The sequence below is a fragment of the Penicillium waksmanii genome, assembly GCF_028829765.1.
Source record: "Penicillium waksmanii strain IBT 27052 chromosome Unknown utg000004l:1.0-5674109.0:1.0-5678898.0, whole genome shotgun sequence".
In the NCBI taxonomy this organism is placed as follows: domain Eukaryota; kingdom Fungi; phylum Ascomycota; class Eurotiomycetes; order Eurotiales; family Aspergillaceae; genus Penicillium; species Penicillium waksmanii.
In genome coordinates, this window is record NW_026643251.1 from 5,424,650 (window position 1) to 5,438,854 (window position 14,205).

At 48.6% G+C, this 14,205-nt stretch overlaps 7 protein-coding genes across 7 annotated transcripts; 3 read left to right on the plus strand and 4 right to left on the minus strand.

Annotated features, from left to right (window-relative positions):
* Nucleotides 1–246: 246 nt before the first annotated feature.
* Nucleotides 247–2,168, minus strand: N7481_004869 (uncharacterized protein; the record flags this gene model as incomplete). The annotated part of the gene is made up of 7 exons (XM_057264088.1): nucleotides 247–373; nucleotides 421–555; nucleotides 918–1,018; nucleotides 1,077–1,211; nucleotides 1,261–1,818; nucleotides 1,867–1,947; nucleotides 2,013–2,168. 7 exons carry the CDS (start codon nucleotides 2,166–2,168, stop codon nucleotides 247–249), a joined length of 1,293 nt encoding a protein of 430 aa, XP_057125749.1.
* A 451-nt stretch (nucleotides 2,169–2,619) lies between these two features.
* N7481_004870 (M14 family metallopeptidase) lies at nucleotides 2,620–3,967 on the plus strand (the record flags this gene model as incomplete). Its single annotated transcript, XM_057264089.1, has 5 exons — nucleotides 2,620–3,014; nucleotides 3,070–3,331; nucleotides 3,386–3,535; nucleotides 3,765–3,845; nucleotides 3,908–3,967. The coding sequence occupies 5 exons, from the start codon at nucleotides 2,620–2,622 to the stop codon at nucleotides 3,965–3,967; spliced, it is 948 nt and encodes a 315-aa protein (XP_057125750.1).
* A 158-nt stretch (nucleotides 3,968–4,125) lies between these two features.
* N7481_004871 (alpha/beta hydrolase) lies at nucleotides 4,126–5,220 on the minus strand (the record flags this gene model as incomplete). The annotated part of the gene is made up of 2 exons (XM_057264090.1): nucleotides 4,126–4,732; nucleotides 4,820–5,220. 2 exons carry the CDS (start codon nucleotides 5,218–5,220, stop codon nucleotides 4,126–4,128), a joined length of 1,008 nt encoding a protein of 335 aa, XP_057125751.1.
* A 2,398-nt stretch (nucleotides 5,221–7,618) lies between these two features.
* Nucleotides 7,619–8,748, plus strand: N7481_004872 (uncharacterized protein; the record flags this gene model as incomplete). Its single annotated transcript, XM_057264091.1, has 2 exons — nucleotides 7,619–8,296; nucleotides 8,350–8,748. The coding sequence occupies 2 exons, from the start codon at nucleotides 7,619–7,621 to the stop codon at nucleotides 8,746–8,748; spliced, it is 1,077 nt and encodes a 358-aa protein (XP_057125752.1).
* Nucleotides 8,749–8,798: 50 nt separating this feature from the next.
* N7481_004873 (uncharacterized protein) lies at nucleotides 8,799–9,848 on the minus strand (the record flags this gene model as incomplete). The annotated part of the gene is made up of 1 exon (XM_057264092.1): nucleotides 8,799–9,848. One exon carries the CDS (start codon nucleotides 9,846–9,848, stop codon nucleotides 8,799–8,801), a length of 1,050 nt encoding a protein of 349 aa, XP_057125753.1.
* Nucleotides 9,849–11,048: 1,200 nt separating this feature from the next.
* Nucleotides 11,049–11,666, minus strand: N7481_004874 (uncharacterized protein; the record flags this gene model as incomplete). The annotated part of the gene is made up of 1 exon (XM_057264093.1): nucleotides 11,049–11,666. The coding sequence occupies one exon, from the start codon at nucleotides 11,664–11,666 to the stop codon at nucleotides 11,049–11,051; it is 618 nt and encodes a 205-aa protein (XP_057125754.1).
* A 569-nt stretch (nucleotides 11,667–12,235) lies between these two features.
* Nucleotides 12,236–13,944, plus strand: N7481_004875 (uncharacterized protein; the record flags this gene model as incomplete). Its single annotated transcript, XM_057264094.1, has 3 exons — nucleotides 12,236–12,374; nucleotides 12,457–12,804; nucleotides 12,863–13,944. 3 exons carry the CDS (start codon nucleotides 12,236–12,238, stop codon nucleotides 13,942–13,944), a joined length of 1,569 nt encoding a protein of 522 aa, XP_057125755.1.
* Nucleotides 13,945–14,205: the final 261 nt, after the last annotated feature.

A 14,205-nucleotide genomic window follows, 5' to 3' on the forward strand; every position in this document is an offset into this window, starting at 1 on the left:
TGGTACCGGGTACGGGGATCTTATTGAAGACTCGGAAGAAGCATCTCGCCTGGACCATTGGAAGTGGGGACCTGGTATGACTTATACTCTCCTCATTTAACTCGGTCTCGCCTTTTCTCGGCAGGTGGGGATCGCTAAGCCAATCACCCAGGGTCATCAAAAAGACTAGAACTGTTGGGTAGGATATCTGACCATCGGCAAAATCCTATACTACTATGCTATTTAACTACAAATTATCGTAGTCCCTCATAGAGCGTATCTAAAATTTGGATTTTCCATGTCCGTCAAATCCATATTGTATCCACTGCCCGATGAAGCCACAAAATGAACAGCCTGCGCGTCTCGGAGTTTGTTCTCTTTCGAATATAGGAATCTGCCAACAATTAATATGAGCTTTTCAAAGAAAGGAGTCATCGGAACTCTGACCGGAGGGCTAGAGGAGCGATGAATAGAACACCGAAAGACACAACCATGGCGATAATGGCGGTAGGGTATCCTTCTTTCTCTTCCTCAGCACGAAAGCACTGCGGTGCGATAATGTTGCCCACACAGTATCTATCATTGTTAGTAAAAGGAAATGCGAGTTTCAAGTACACAAAAGTGCTCACCCTAAAAAGAGGAGAAAGGTAACGGTGGTTTTCTTAGAGTACCCAGCAACATTTCCACCGATAACGGAAAATGAAACTGCGAGACTTGCGGAGTTGGTGTAAATGATCCAAACCGAGGCAACCCTCCCCCCATTTATCGACACTTGGCAAAGAGTAGACCAAGGCAGTTCCTATTATAGACGGAATGACACAAAATGACATGGATAAAAGGCGCGCGTTTGTGACTTTAGTTGAAACGACACCACTGCATGAAACATTGTCAGTAGTTAAATCATGTGGTCACAAGTGTCCCGTAACAGTCAAACTGACGCGATTAAAATTGATACGATCTGAACTATGTGTGACGGAATGCCGATCAGTTGAGTCTGCACAGCTGTAAACCCAAACCCCTGGAGGAGAATACTGCTGAACTGTGCCGCCAATGTCGTCAGTGTATGAAAAGACTTCAAGGACACATGAAATACACACATTTGACAGTGATCCAGCTGGAATGGTATTGAAAATCCCAATGATAAAAAATATGTATGTCTTGAGGTCTGAAAAAGCTTCCTTGACCTGGGACCACTTCCATTTTAACTGAACGGAGTGTCCGATGGAATGGGACTATGATAGTATGTTAGTCCAGGACATGTATTGGGGGAGCAGGTCTTACACTTAGAATTGACATCACCCGATCCTCCTCAGACAAGAATGATGCCTTTTCGGGGGATGCTGGAAAGGCGTATGCGAAGAAAATACCCCAAAGTGCGGTCACGGAGCCAAACACAATGTACAGCAAGCGCCACGAAGCCACTTCAGTATGGGTATTCCCAAGGGCATAACCTAACAAACCTCCAAATATCCCGAAGACTGGAGTGCCGAGAAACCAAAGTACTTGCCTGATCGGTTGCTCCTTCGGAGTATACCAGTGCGCTGGGGGTGTGAGTACGGGATGGATGTACACTGCCGAGAGAAACATACCTGTGATGACGACAAAGCATGGGGCAACGACAGATTCCAGTGCCCCCAAGACAAATCGATTTATCATAAGACCAGTAAAGCTGACGCAAAAGTTGGTCATGACCACGCATATCCCCCAGGCGAATATGAAGAAGCCGAGATATATGGAAGTGGAGAAAGATTGAAGGAGGCCAGCGAGCGGATACTCAAACACCATATACCCGAAATAGAAGATTGAGCCTACCCAGCTGTATTCCTGTCCTTGTAGATGCTACTCATTGTCAGGGTGGCGAATCTAGAAGAAAAACGAGGGACTAACAGTATCATTTCGAAAGGTGAACACAGCGGCGTATCCGAGCAACGCTTTGTCAAGGAATTGTAAACCATAGGTAATAAGCATCTGTTGGGTAATGCCATGAGTGAGATGATAACAAGAGATGATCGTGGGGATGTTAATCAGCTCACCAGAGGTACAATGCGCATGTCCAATTTCCGCAAAATGCGAGATCTGTGCAACGCAACTTGCTCATCGGATGGATCCATGGCCAGAGACTCCAGCTGGGACACAGATCCTTGTGGGACGAGGGAGGATTTCTGGACATCTTGCTCGATGGCTGGCATTTTTGCGAAAGTCACCTAACAGGATAGATATGTCGTTTTTCACCTGGGTTTCTACAGTTGGCGAGGGAAATGCTAGACTCAAGCCTTTTTATGTTAGAAGACCGAGAAATGGAGAGGATGAAGGGAAGAAATAAATTCTCAGCCCGACTGCCTTTCCCTTTCCATTGAAGACTGGGTTTAACCCCCGTGGAGAGGGGGGTTGATAGCGGCGAGCAAAATCTGGGGAAGAATTTCGCCAAATCGTCCATTTCAGGCCGAATGGGCGATCGCTAATATCGCCCAAAGGGGACATTTCCGCGACGGGCTGAGCGCCCAAGAGGTGAAGGAATCGACAATTCCCTTTAAACTGGAATGTGAACGGGAGAGTCAAAAGGAAAGAAATGCAAATTCAGACTGCTCAAAAAAAAAAGAGAAAAACTTGAACATGTCTCCCTTGTTTATTGAATCAAACATGACCAGCCATGGCACCCGGGCACAGAAAGGACCAACTGACATATCGACAATTCAATCCCTTGACACCGAAGAGTTCGCACCAGGAAAGTTTGAGAAGCGTTGGCTCAACATATCTGTCTCTGCACTCGGACCAGTCAATGTTCCTGTTTTCGCATATCGCGGTTCTGCTCCTGGCCCGACCGTGGGAATCATTGGCGCCATTCATGGCAACGAGGTGAATGGGATCCCAGTAATTCAACAGATATTTGCCCGTCTTGAGGAAAGGTTACGAAGCGAAGGCGCAGTGAGGACAATAAAAGGCACTCTTATCGGAATTCCCGTACTCAATGTACCGGGTTTCTTGGATTCCGTTCGCTCGTTTGATGGTCATGACCTCAATCGACTCATGCCCGGGTATAGCCCTCACCGGTCTTCAACTTCAACTTTTAACTGACTTAATATCATCAAGCAAATCCAATGGAGCTGCCCCGCAGCAATATGCTTACCGCGTCTTCCACGAGATTGTCATGAAGTTGGACTACGTATTCGATCTTCACACGGCATCCGTCGGTCGACAGAACTCGCTGTATGTTCGCGCTGATATGAACGATGATAATATCAACAAAATGGCAACCGATCTCAGTCCTCAAATAATCGTGCACAACTCGAGTCCAGGTGGTTCACTCCGTGGATGTGCCCAGCAGAATGGCATTAAAGCACTGACAATTGAGGTATGTTATGGATATCTGCTTACTCCAACAATGTATCTAATAACAATGATTCAGATTGGAAATCCGAGCACTTTCCAGCATGATCTTATCATGAGAACTGTCGACGGCATTTGCAATACTCTGACGGTTCGATTGGGATATCCGCTTTTGTCCGATCATGCCACCCGGGTGCAGCAAGAGAGTCCAGTCATTTGCTGCCGAAGCGTAAGCGCAAAAGTCCGTTCCGCTGAATGTGAATTTTTCTAATTGGGCTCGTGCAGTATTGGCTATTTTCGCAAACCGCAGGGATACTTCAAGGCAAGTGGGGAGATATGTAGCTGGGATATTTTAATATTTACTAACAGCGAGGCTAGTATACAAGAAGGTAGCCGAGACTGTAAGAAGAGGGCAAGTTATAGCAGAGATACACTCTGTATTTGGGGACTTACTCCAGCGTATTGTCGCTCCTGATGAGCATGACACAGTGATTGTCGGCCTGGAGTCCAACCCTGTCGCTAAATTGGGCAACCGAATTGTGAGTTTCTGTTGGCTCTCCTTGTTGTATCCATTGACCATATAATCATGATTGTTCCTTAGGTCCACCTTGGTGTCATCGGGAATGGCTTTCTGGACGGGGTGAACGATGGTCATCTCTAATCCTGTCGACGAGATGAAAACAGCAAGTTTAAATAGACTACTTAATCAATCAATGGTTCATAGAGCTGTTTTGAACTTTAGGGACATTTATTCAAAAGAAAATTCTAGGAAATTCTAAAGTCTATGCAATTATATCTATTTTCGTGGTCGCTCATCACTCAACTCCAGAAAGCCTTTTGAAGGGCATCGCACATCAGGGTGATGCATCGCTTACCCTCCGACAAAGCACCATCCATAGCCAGGAAAGGATGCGGCATGCCCTTCATGACCTGCAAATCAACCTCGACGCCGGCTTGCCGCAGTTTCTCGGCATATTGCTCTCCCTCAGTCCGCAACACATCCAGCTCACCCACCATGACCAAGGCTGGCGGGCATTGCGCGTATCCATCGGCATAGAAGAGCGGGCTGGCCTCCGGGTCGGTGCGATCGGCGTGGTTGGGTAGATAGTGATCGCGATACCAGATCATCTTGGGAGCAGGCAAGGCTGGGGTGTGCTCGTAGCGACGATAGGACTCGTTGTTCTTGACGGTGGCGGTGTTATCAGTCACCGGGACGGAGAGCAGCTGAGCCTTAAAAAGAACGGGCGGCGAGAGCGTCAAAGCCTTGTGAGTCATGATGGCTGCAAGGTTTCCACCAGCTGAGGAACCACCCGTCGCAAGTTTGGACTTGTCAATGCCAATGGTTGCAGGGCCCTCCTGGACCAGCCACAGTAGGGCTTCCCAGCAGTCGTGGACCGCGGCCGGCCAACGGTTTTCCGGGGCGAGACTGTCGAAGGACAAGCAGTGTTAGATCCCGAATTGCGCATTGGGAGGTAAAGAGATTAATTGCAGGGATAGGAGTGGCCGAACTCACCGGTAATCAACGGTCACAACGACACAGTTGCTGCGAACGCAGAGGTTGGAGCAGACAACGTTCTCAGTGTCGATATTTCCCAGCACCCAGCCACCACCGTGGAAGTAGAGCATCACCGGCCACCCGCCAACGGGGGCATCGCCTTTCGGGGTAAAGACGCGGATGGGCACCGAGGGACCCTCGGTTGCTCGGCGTCTCACAGAGATATCCTTGGTAGAACCAACTTCCAGCATGGGACCAGCGCCAGGGATCAGGACACCGCCAGTGCGCGATGAGGCCACGGGCTGCAAATGAACCTGCTGGTTGTTGATGACATGTTCGTTGTAGAAGGCGACATACTCCGGGTCCAATAGATCCTTGACGGAATCGTGAAGAGGATAGGGAGGTTGCGGGCCGGCCATGTTGGATGGAATTCTGAAGGTTCTGAAGGGATATAGATAGAGGAAGCCCTTCCGAGGAAGATACAAAGTGAACTTGAATGAAATGGATGGATTTGAAGACGAAGATGAAATCCGGGGGAAGGTGATGGAGTCATAAATGCCCCGTTGAATTCTACCCCCACGCGACCGCGGGATGCGGGGAGTGCCAAACGAAGAGGGGCACCGATTTGGATGATTCCAATAATTCCAGGGTCATTTGGAGGGGTCCACCGTACCAGAAGCCCATAACCCACCACAACTGGTTCAGGAAAGAAGAGGAAGAAGAGTCCGAGAGCCTCCGAGTGGGAAGCGATCGGCGGATGCAACACGCCCCTGCGACTCTACGCCATTTGGGCTCCATAAAACACTCGGCGATGCTCCGAGTGGAACTGATACGAAGTAGATTAGGGGAAAGTGATGTAGAGAGGAAGATACCATAGGTAATTTACGCAATAAAGCAACTTGAACACTGCCGAATGGATATGCACTGATGGGCACGACACCAAAATTGAAACTTCATCTGTTCACTTACTACCCTATAGAATATACAGTAGTAGTAGTATAAATAGTAGACTTAACCTTGGAGTACAACCACAATTATAACTAGTATATCCTACTAACTAGTATTGAGCCTACGATTAGGTGTAATGAATTCTTTGGTGTGGCCAACGAAAATTGGAATGGTGTATGTTCAGTGAGCCCTGTCTACATAGCCAGACTGATGTCTTATCTTCCTCCCCCTTGCCTCGCGTCTTCATCTAGCGGTGAGATCGGAGGATCGGTCGATTTGCACAGTCATTGGAAGCTTACATGCTTTTCCTTACAGATTGTTGCGGTCAGCAAAGCTTGCTATTTTATGAATACAAAGCAACCCCTTTGTGTCAAAACCAACGCATCCAAATCCAACGGATTTATTCATGTTCCATGATTGAGTCATTATTATTTACTATAAGTCACTGAATTGCGATATACTATTTGAACTAGCCATACACCGCCAGTACTAGTAGTACACTATGCAGCTGCACGACCTCTCATCTCGTACGGCAATGCCAGGAACACAATCCCTGCGACAACGAACAGCGCTGCAGAAATCCAGATCGACATGCTAGTTTCAACGTATGGCCTGCTTGCGCTGCCTTGGTGCCATTGTGATGCCACTCTAGATCCTTCTCATCTCAATTGGGGTGAGAGACTTGTACCGTACTCGGCTGATCATCTCCAGGGAGATTCTGAGTAGCCATTGAAGGGTCTGGTGTGTGTTTGCTGACTGACAGGATAATCCGCAACGCTAAAGGCCCGGGGCTGTGAAAAGCCTTGGAATTCCAGATCCAGATCCTCCAATTTATGGGCTAGGCAAGGGAGCCCACCTAGATGTATATACTACTACCTACGGAATCGCCGGTTATCGATTTTTACTTCAAAGCCCGCGCTGGGTCCAAACCCGGGGCACAGAGAATACACGATGAGGGGGAAATTCGGATTCGAGAGCGACCCTTGTCGGACTGTGTATCATCTCTACAATCCCCCCTCATCTTCCAAGCTTCACCAAGAGATTTGTGGAAAGTGTGAAAATCTGGGGGTTGGATTTGGATTTTCTTTCGCTCAGGCCTCGGCGGATCGAAGGGTTTGTTTTGAGAAAAGTGACGCGGGAGGACCCGACCAAGCGCCTGGGACGAATTTTAGAAACAGGGTAATAGAAGGAATATAGTACATTTTGAATTGTCTTGTGGCATGGCTGTGTGTAGCACTAGTTTCTATGGTTTAAATCTTGACACTGGTAGAGCCCATGAAACCATTCGTATCTCTGCTGCGGCGGGTTATTCCCAAGAGCCGAGATCCTGCCGAGATCCTTTACATTGGGATTGCAGATGTTCGTGTGCTGAATAATTACTTGCTATACCAAATAATGGCTCGCAAACATCCAGGATAGTGGGTCTGAAAGGACTTAATATGCTGCTTCCATGTTGATCACAATTGTCGGCACTTCGAATATCAAAAGTCAGGTGAGATACCCCCCAGGCCCCGCAGTTGGGCGGTTCAAGGTTTCGATTCTTGAGTCTAGAGCGACCTGTTCGGCGGTAAGAATATACATTTTGGGTCAAGATCAACGCAAGGCGATGTTGGGGTATCAAGCTGGAAGCTTGAATTCAATCGCTCGCTGGACACTCCAAATCAAGATGATTTGAATGAGGTCTATTTGTCTCCATTTGTTGGACGCGGTTTAAATGGCCATTTTGAGGAATTCGGTGCGGAGTATAGATGCTTTTTAGTGAGTGTGCAAAAGCAGGTATAAATTTGTCAAGTACCTACTTCTCTGGATTATCTTTTCAAATAGTATCATTCTCAACCAGCTAGGCACCCTCAAGCCGACTGTCTAATCATGGCCCCATCATTATGTACCGACGACGTGACCGGGACTGGCAAAAGTGGATCAGTCAAGTTCAATGCTAAGCAGCATCTTGCCTACTCACCACCTTCAAATATCCTCAAAATGAAGGATCTTGGGAAAAGTCCTACTGTTCTTTCCCCGGTGGCCTCTACTGAGCCTTTCCCCTTGCTGTCTCATGACGCCATTCTCCAGCATCGCAGTGAGATTTTTAGTGGTGATGTTCTGGACAACTGCATGCATCATACCCGACCTGGATCAGTTCAGATTCGGGGAATGGCTCCTCGTTATGCGTCCTTCATCCATGAGTTTTGGCACTCCCCCGAGGTATTGAAGATTATCAGTGAAAATGCCGGGGTTGACCTTATTCCTGCGATGGATTACGAGATCAGCCACACCAATGTCCAGTTAGGACCTGGTGGCCTAGATGCTGTGCGCAAGACACCTCTGGAGCCACCCGCGGCAACCGAAGAGGCTATTTCCGAATTCGAAAAGCACAAACCCCGGACTCGAGCTATCACTGACCAGACTAGGCCAATTATTGAGTGGCATCGTGACTCCCACCCTTTTGTATGTGTTGTGATGCTGTCAGACGCCCAGCACATGGCTGGAGGAGAAACAGAGCTGAAGAAAGCCGACGGGTCGACTCTGAAAGTCAAATCCCCTCAAATGGTTCGTTCAATGTTTCCTGTCGAGCCTTGTTCCCTAATTATTAACAGAGATAGGGTTGTGCTGTCATCCTGCAGGGTCGTTATATCACACATACTGCCGCTCCAGCCGCGAATATGCCGGAGCGCGTCACAATCGTTACATCTTTCCGTCCAAGGGACCCTACCCTCTTGGACGAGACTACCAATTCCAATGTTAGGAATAAATCCCACTTGACGGAGCTTTACTTCCAGTGGACGACCTATCGCCTGGATGTACTCGCTCAGAGAGCACAAATTGCGGCGACGGAATTGCGAGACATGTATGAGAAGAATGTGAATGCGTCCGATCCAGAAGGTAAAAATGGGCTATGTCGAGTTGAGACAGTGGAGGTTAAGGCTATTGAGGCTTGGGTAGAGGATCAGATGAAGTACATGAAGGAGACACTGCATGAAATGCGACCCTTAGGTCAATAGGTGTCTTCGTTGGGATCGTTTGTAGTGTGATATTGCAAGCCTAGTCATACTTATCCGAAGAGGAATACATCATCGTCATAGCCATCATTGCTAGGAAAGTTTCCATTAAGTGAACTTGGTAGAGCAGACCGATTCCATCCCTTGATAATGACCTCTCGTACACGTTCGAAGTGTTTCATTTGGAAACGCTGTTCCAAGGCCCTTAGTCGGCCGATAATGTACTCTCTCTCGGAGCCTTTCGCAACGGTAAGCTCGGGACCAATGATGCCGATTGGCCAGAGTAGAGCATTCTCAAACTGTGACCCATCTGGTAACTGGGAAATTAGGGATGTAGCATGGCAGGCTAGATCCACCATCTTCAATCCACACTTTGACAAAGATTGATGCCCTTGCCGGCGACGCAGGCATTGTCTTAGATACACCTTTGCCGTATCCCGGTAAAGCGACTTTATGATGGAATAGCTTTCCAGGTCTGTCCTGTTGGTTCTTTGATCGATATCCGGACTCTGAATGTTTTTGGCAGAGGGTGCCGGATTTGATGAAAGGCGAACGCCTAGCAAAGAAAAACTAGGAAGCCAATCAAGTCGGCCATCCCATGCATCGATGCACGCATCGGAGACTGTCTCTGACCCGGCACTGATTTGAGCTACCAGATAGGGATAATAGAAACGACCGTAATTGGTCGAATCATCATTCCATTGCACAGGTGGGGCTTGGATCATGCCTTCGACAAAAGGAATATTAGACATGAGTTTAGCGCTTTTCGCTGATCGTAGGTAAAAGGTTGATAGGGTGGATTTCCTTTGCGCTGTGGAGTGTAATAGATCGTTGTATAAGAACAGGTGGTGAATAAACTCAAAGGCTTGTCGTTGCTGATCCCCACGCTGCATCAAATCGAGGATTCTACAATTGCCAGGGATCTCCAGCCGGTCGAAAAGCCCGGCCATAAAGGCCAAATGTGGCATCCAATTAGCTTTACCATCCCCTACAAGCTTCTCATAGAGCAGGAGGCAGATACAGCATGCCAATATTAGGAGGATATTGTAGCTATTTGACTCATCTGTTGATGATTCGCCTGGACTCGAGTTATTCGGATCCATCAGTGACGCCGAACAGCTTAACAAGTTTCTACAACCTTCTAAAGCACGGTGGCGCGCCCGAAGTGTAGCCTTGGCGATGTTTGTGTCATGGTGGGCCTCAAATTGCGCTCCACTCAAAGCCAGAACCGCACTCATTACAGCATGATGCTGTGTTGCAAGGGGAGGAGAATAGAGAGAAAAGGATTGGTCGGACCGGAGAATGTCGGATAGATACGAGAAAATCGCTGGACGTAATGTTCCAATAGAAAATATTCGTGGGTGGTCAGCCTCTCCAACGTGGGAAGGCGAATCTGAGTGATGAGCGCCGTGCGCGCATGGGTGTCTGATATTGGAGAGAAATTGCTGTCGACTTCATCTAGATCGGAAGCTGCATCATCCGATTTCAGCCTTTTATTTGGGACGATGCATTCTGATCTTGATGCTGGGGTTGTGCTCGGAGATATTTTCCGTGGGCCTCGTCGCTGCATTCCTTTCCTCCTTGCATCATCCTCCCAGACGAGTTTCGTGCCTCGGTCGCAGACTAGTCCCAATCTGACACAGCTTTTGCATGGGAAGCTTTCATCATCACACCTTTTTTTACTTGGAGATAAATGAATTAGTGCCGGGGATGATAACCCTTAACAGGGTTGGACATGAGCATACCGATTGCGACAAGTCCAGCATCCCGACCTGCTGCGTTTTCCCTGTTGTCGATCTTCCATCGGTAGTCCGGGTAGTTTGAAACGGACGAAGTGACAGAGGAAGATGGATTCCCGCAGCAGTACTCCATAGTAATATTCGTCAAGCTAGTACCCTGAGTCCTCCAGGGGACATTTCCAAGGCTAGCACCGGCACAAAGCCGGCAAAGTGGAGAGGCGGAGGCGATCTGTGCAGCGATAAGCCGGCGGCCAATGTAACAAAAAAGGCTTGGAAATCCGGAGCTACATTATAGCCCTGAAGACTGCCCAGGCGTCAATAGTCTAGGCCACTGAAATACGAGGATAACTGGGGCCGTCGGCACTGGAGGATGCTCTGAGTTGGGACTCGGAGTGGTCATATCTCCGCAGTTTAATTCTTGAGCACTTGATGGAATTTCCATACTATTTACTCCAAGTCCCGCGTGGAATACTACATAGTACTAGCCACCTGGGCAAGGCGTAGTTACTACTTTCCAACTTGAAGGTTTCAAGTGGTTCAAGTCATGATTGCCCAAATATATAACTAACAACCTCCTCCACCTCCTCCGCCCCCCACCCCCACAACACCCATCGTGTAAACATTATCTTGACCGGCACGCACCGATCGGGTAGTTTGGCGTCGTTGTTGTTCTCGGACGGCCAGTCCTGTCAGCAGAGACACTTGCTCAAAATATTCGCCATAAGAACCGTATATATCTAAGAGGCCAGGGACGAAGGCGAAGCCATCGCGGGAAAAGACGGCCATGACTTCTTGGCTCTCCTCGTCGAGAAGTTTGATATTTCCATGAGGTGTGCGGTGGTTTCCTAGCGACCGTGTCTTTTTCCAAGCCAAACTCCTTTTTTCACCGTGGATATGGACGTCGAAGGTATAGAACGATGACACCAACCCCTTCTTCACGAGGTTGATCTCATTGTCATCGTTCTCCAGTCTCACATTGCAGTTCGATGAAAAGCGCCGGAATTGAGTCGTGCCGAGAACAGGCCCATCGAAATCGGTGCGATGAAGTGTCAGATCCGGCTTTTTAGGGGCATGCGGGGAGTTTTCGATGAACAATCGATGCTTGGAGCCCTCGGCATCAAGGCTCACTGCAGTGTAATGAGGGCCCCATGATTCCGCGATGACGAATTGGCGAGTCGACATGTGTATTGCGTTTAAGTCGTTCGGGTGTGCATATTATCTTGTGATTGAATAATCGGAAGACGATCCTCTCGTTTTATCTGCCGATCAAGAATGTGACGTAGGCTTGTTAGCCCCCACGGCCGACTCCGGTTCGGTGAACACCATCGCCACTGATCGCCGCCCATTAAAGGCCCCCAAAATATGGCTTAGGAATGTAATTAATCGGCCGGAGCCCTAGACGTTCTAATTAGGAAACATCATCTATAACCTCGGAAGAGTCAAATGATGATACTTTTGCGCTTGTTAGTACTAGTACTGTACCCAATGAGTAGTACTAGTAATATGTTCAAATTTTAGGCATACCACATGGGCAACTAATAGTACTAGTACTAGTATTATTACCAAGTAGTTAGTTACTATTGGCGAGTGTGACCTGCCAGTAAATGGTTATATAGTTACCAATATTCAGGCCAAACTTGAAGGACTTCCAACTTGAAGGTTAGAGACTGGAAGGGCATTATCCCAACCCTGGTTGAGGTGTTCTGAGCCCTAAACTACTCGAAAGCAGATGTCAACAGCGGCCATCTACGATGCGTCTCTCGTTGATATTGGTACTCAGCAGCCTGGCCGTAGCGTTAGAGCTTGCTGAAAGCTCATGCTCGACAACAGTCTTGGTGACTGAAACAACGACTTCGACCGAAGTAGCCACAGCTACAGCTCTACCCTTTGGTAAATCTATCCCGTCTCGGTCTGGGTCTGGGTCTGTGAGAAGGGGTTTGTTACTTACTCCATCTTTGTTTAGGTTCTGCAGCGGTTACTGTTGCAACAGATGACGCCGGCAAGTTTACAGATATTGGAAAAGCCATCTCTTATGCCCAGAAGCATGCGATCCCCACAGTCACCGTGTTGGCTGGCACCTACCCAGCGATCACCGTCTCCGCTACACCGTCTGTTGCTGTCATCGGTCAACCCAAAAGTCAGAATGATTACTCCCAGAACAAGGTGACAATCGCAGATGACAATTCCGCACTCATAATAACGGCAAGCATCGATGGAATCGAATTCAAGAATATCGACTTCGTCAACACTGGCTCAGGAAAAGCAGCAATTATCGCCGGGGCCAAGAATGTTTTGTACAATTGCCAGTTCATCTCACCTGGTGGGACTGGAATTTCAACCAATTGATGGAATAGCAACTCTATACGTCTTTAATACAGCAATCATTCTGCTCAAGTACGGAGGTCGAGTTGCAGACACCAAAGGGAGTACATCAAGCGGAACTCTTCTCAACTCCACAACTGTCTTAGATCGATGCATTGTATCCGAACAGTCCGGTGGTTCTGACGATCATATTTACCTTGTCGCCGCAAAGGGTCCCGGTTCGGTCGTTGTGTTTCGTAGCTCCGGCCTCGAAAGCTCGATCGCTGGGTCGGGGGTCCACATTGATGACACAACCCAGGACGATAGAAACCTACATGCCGAGTATAGCAATACTGGTCCTGGTGCATATGCGAACAATATAGACAAACGTTCGGAGTTTGTGAGCCTACTATCATCCGCAGACCTTGCTCCCTTCACAATTTCTGCGGTTCTCGCTGATGCGGATCCAAAGGTGGCAATATCGGACTCTGCTGTTCTATCTGCCATGGAAAGCGCGGACGTGGTAGCTCCACCGACCACATCTTCCACCAACCCTGGTGGCGGGACCTCCTCCGATGGAAGTGGTGATGGAGATAGCGGAGACGGGGGTTCGGCTGGTGGGAAAGGTTCTGGATCTTCTAACAATAGTTCTGGAGATGGAAACGGGAATGGTGATGATTCTTCAAGCTCTGGCTCGTCAGATTCCGAAGATGGATCCTCTGGCTCTGAAGATGGCAGTGGAGATGGCAATGGATCCTCTGGTGGTGATGGGGGAGATGATAGCTCATCTGGTTCGGGAGATGGCAATGGCTCTAGCTCTGGAGATGGCAGCTCATCCGCCTCAAACACTGACACTGGATCATCCGGGGATGGCAGTGGGAGTGGAAGTGGAAGTGACAGCGACGATGGCAGTGGCGGCTCCGCGACGGGCAACGCCCAACCATCAACAACTTTGGTCGTCTCAACCTCCCACTCCTCCGGTCAGTTTAACAACGTCACTGCTGCTCTTTCTGCCCTACCGGACAATGGGGACTGTACTATCCTCATTCAAGCGGGTGATTATGAGGAGCAAATTTCTATCACCCGATCCGGGCAGACTACCCTGCGGGGAGAAACCCACTTCCCCCCAACGACTACACGCAGAACAAAGTCACCATAAAAGTCTCAAGCAACCCATCTAGTCCGGACACAGATGGAGACTCGGCCGTCATAAAAGTCGAAATATCGGCAGCAAGGGGCTTCGTGGCTTTGTACAACATTGATTTTTCCAATACTGCCTCTCCATTGGCCGTGAAAGATGCCCTCGCCGCTGATTTCCATGGACGAGTAGCTGCTTATGGCTGTTCATTCATCAGCCATCAACATACTTTTCTTGCCAATCAAGGTATCCAAGTGTTGTCCAATTGTTATATCGAAAGCT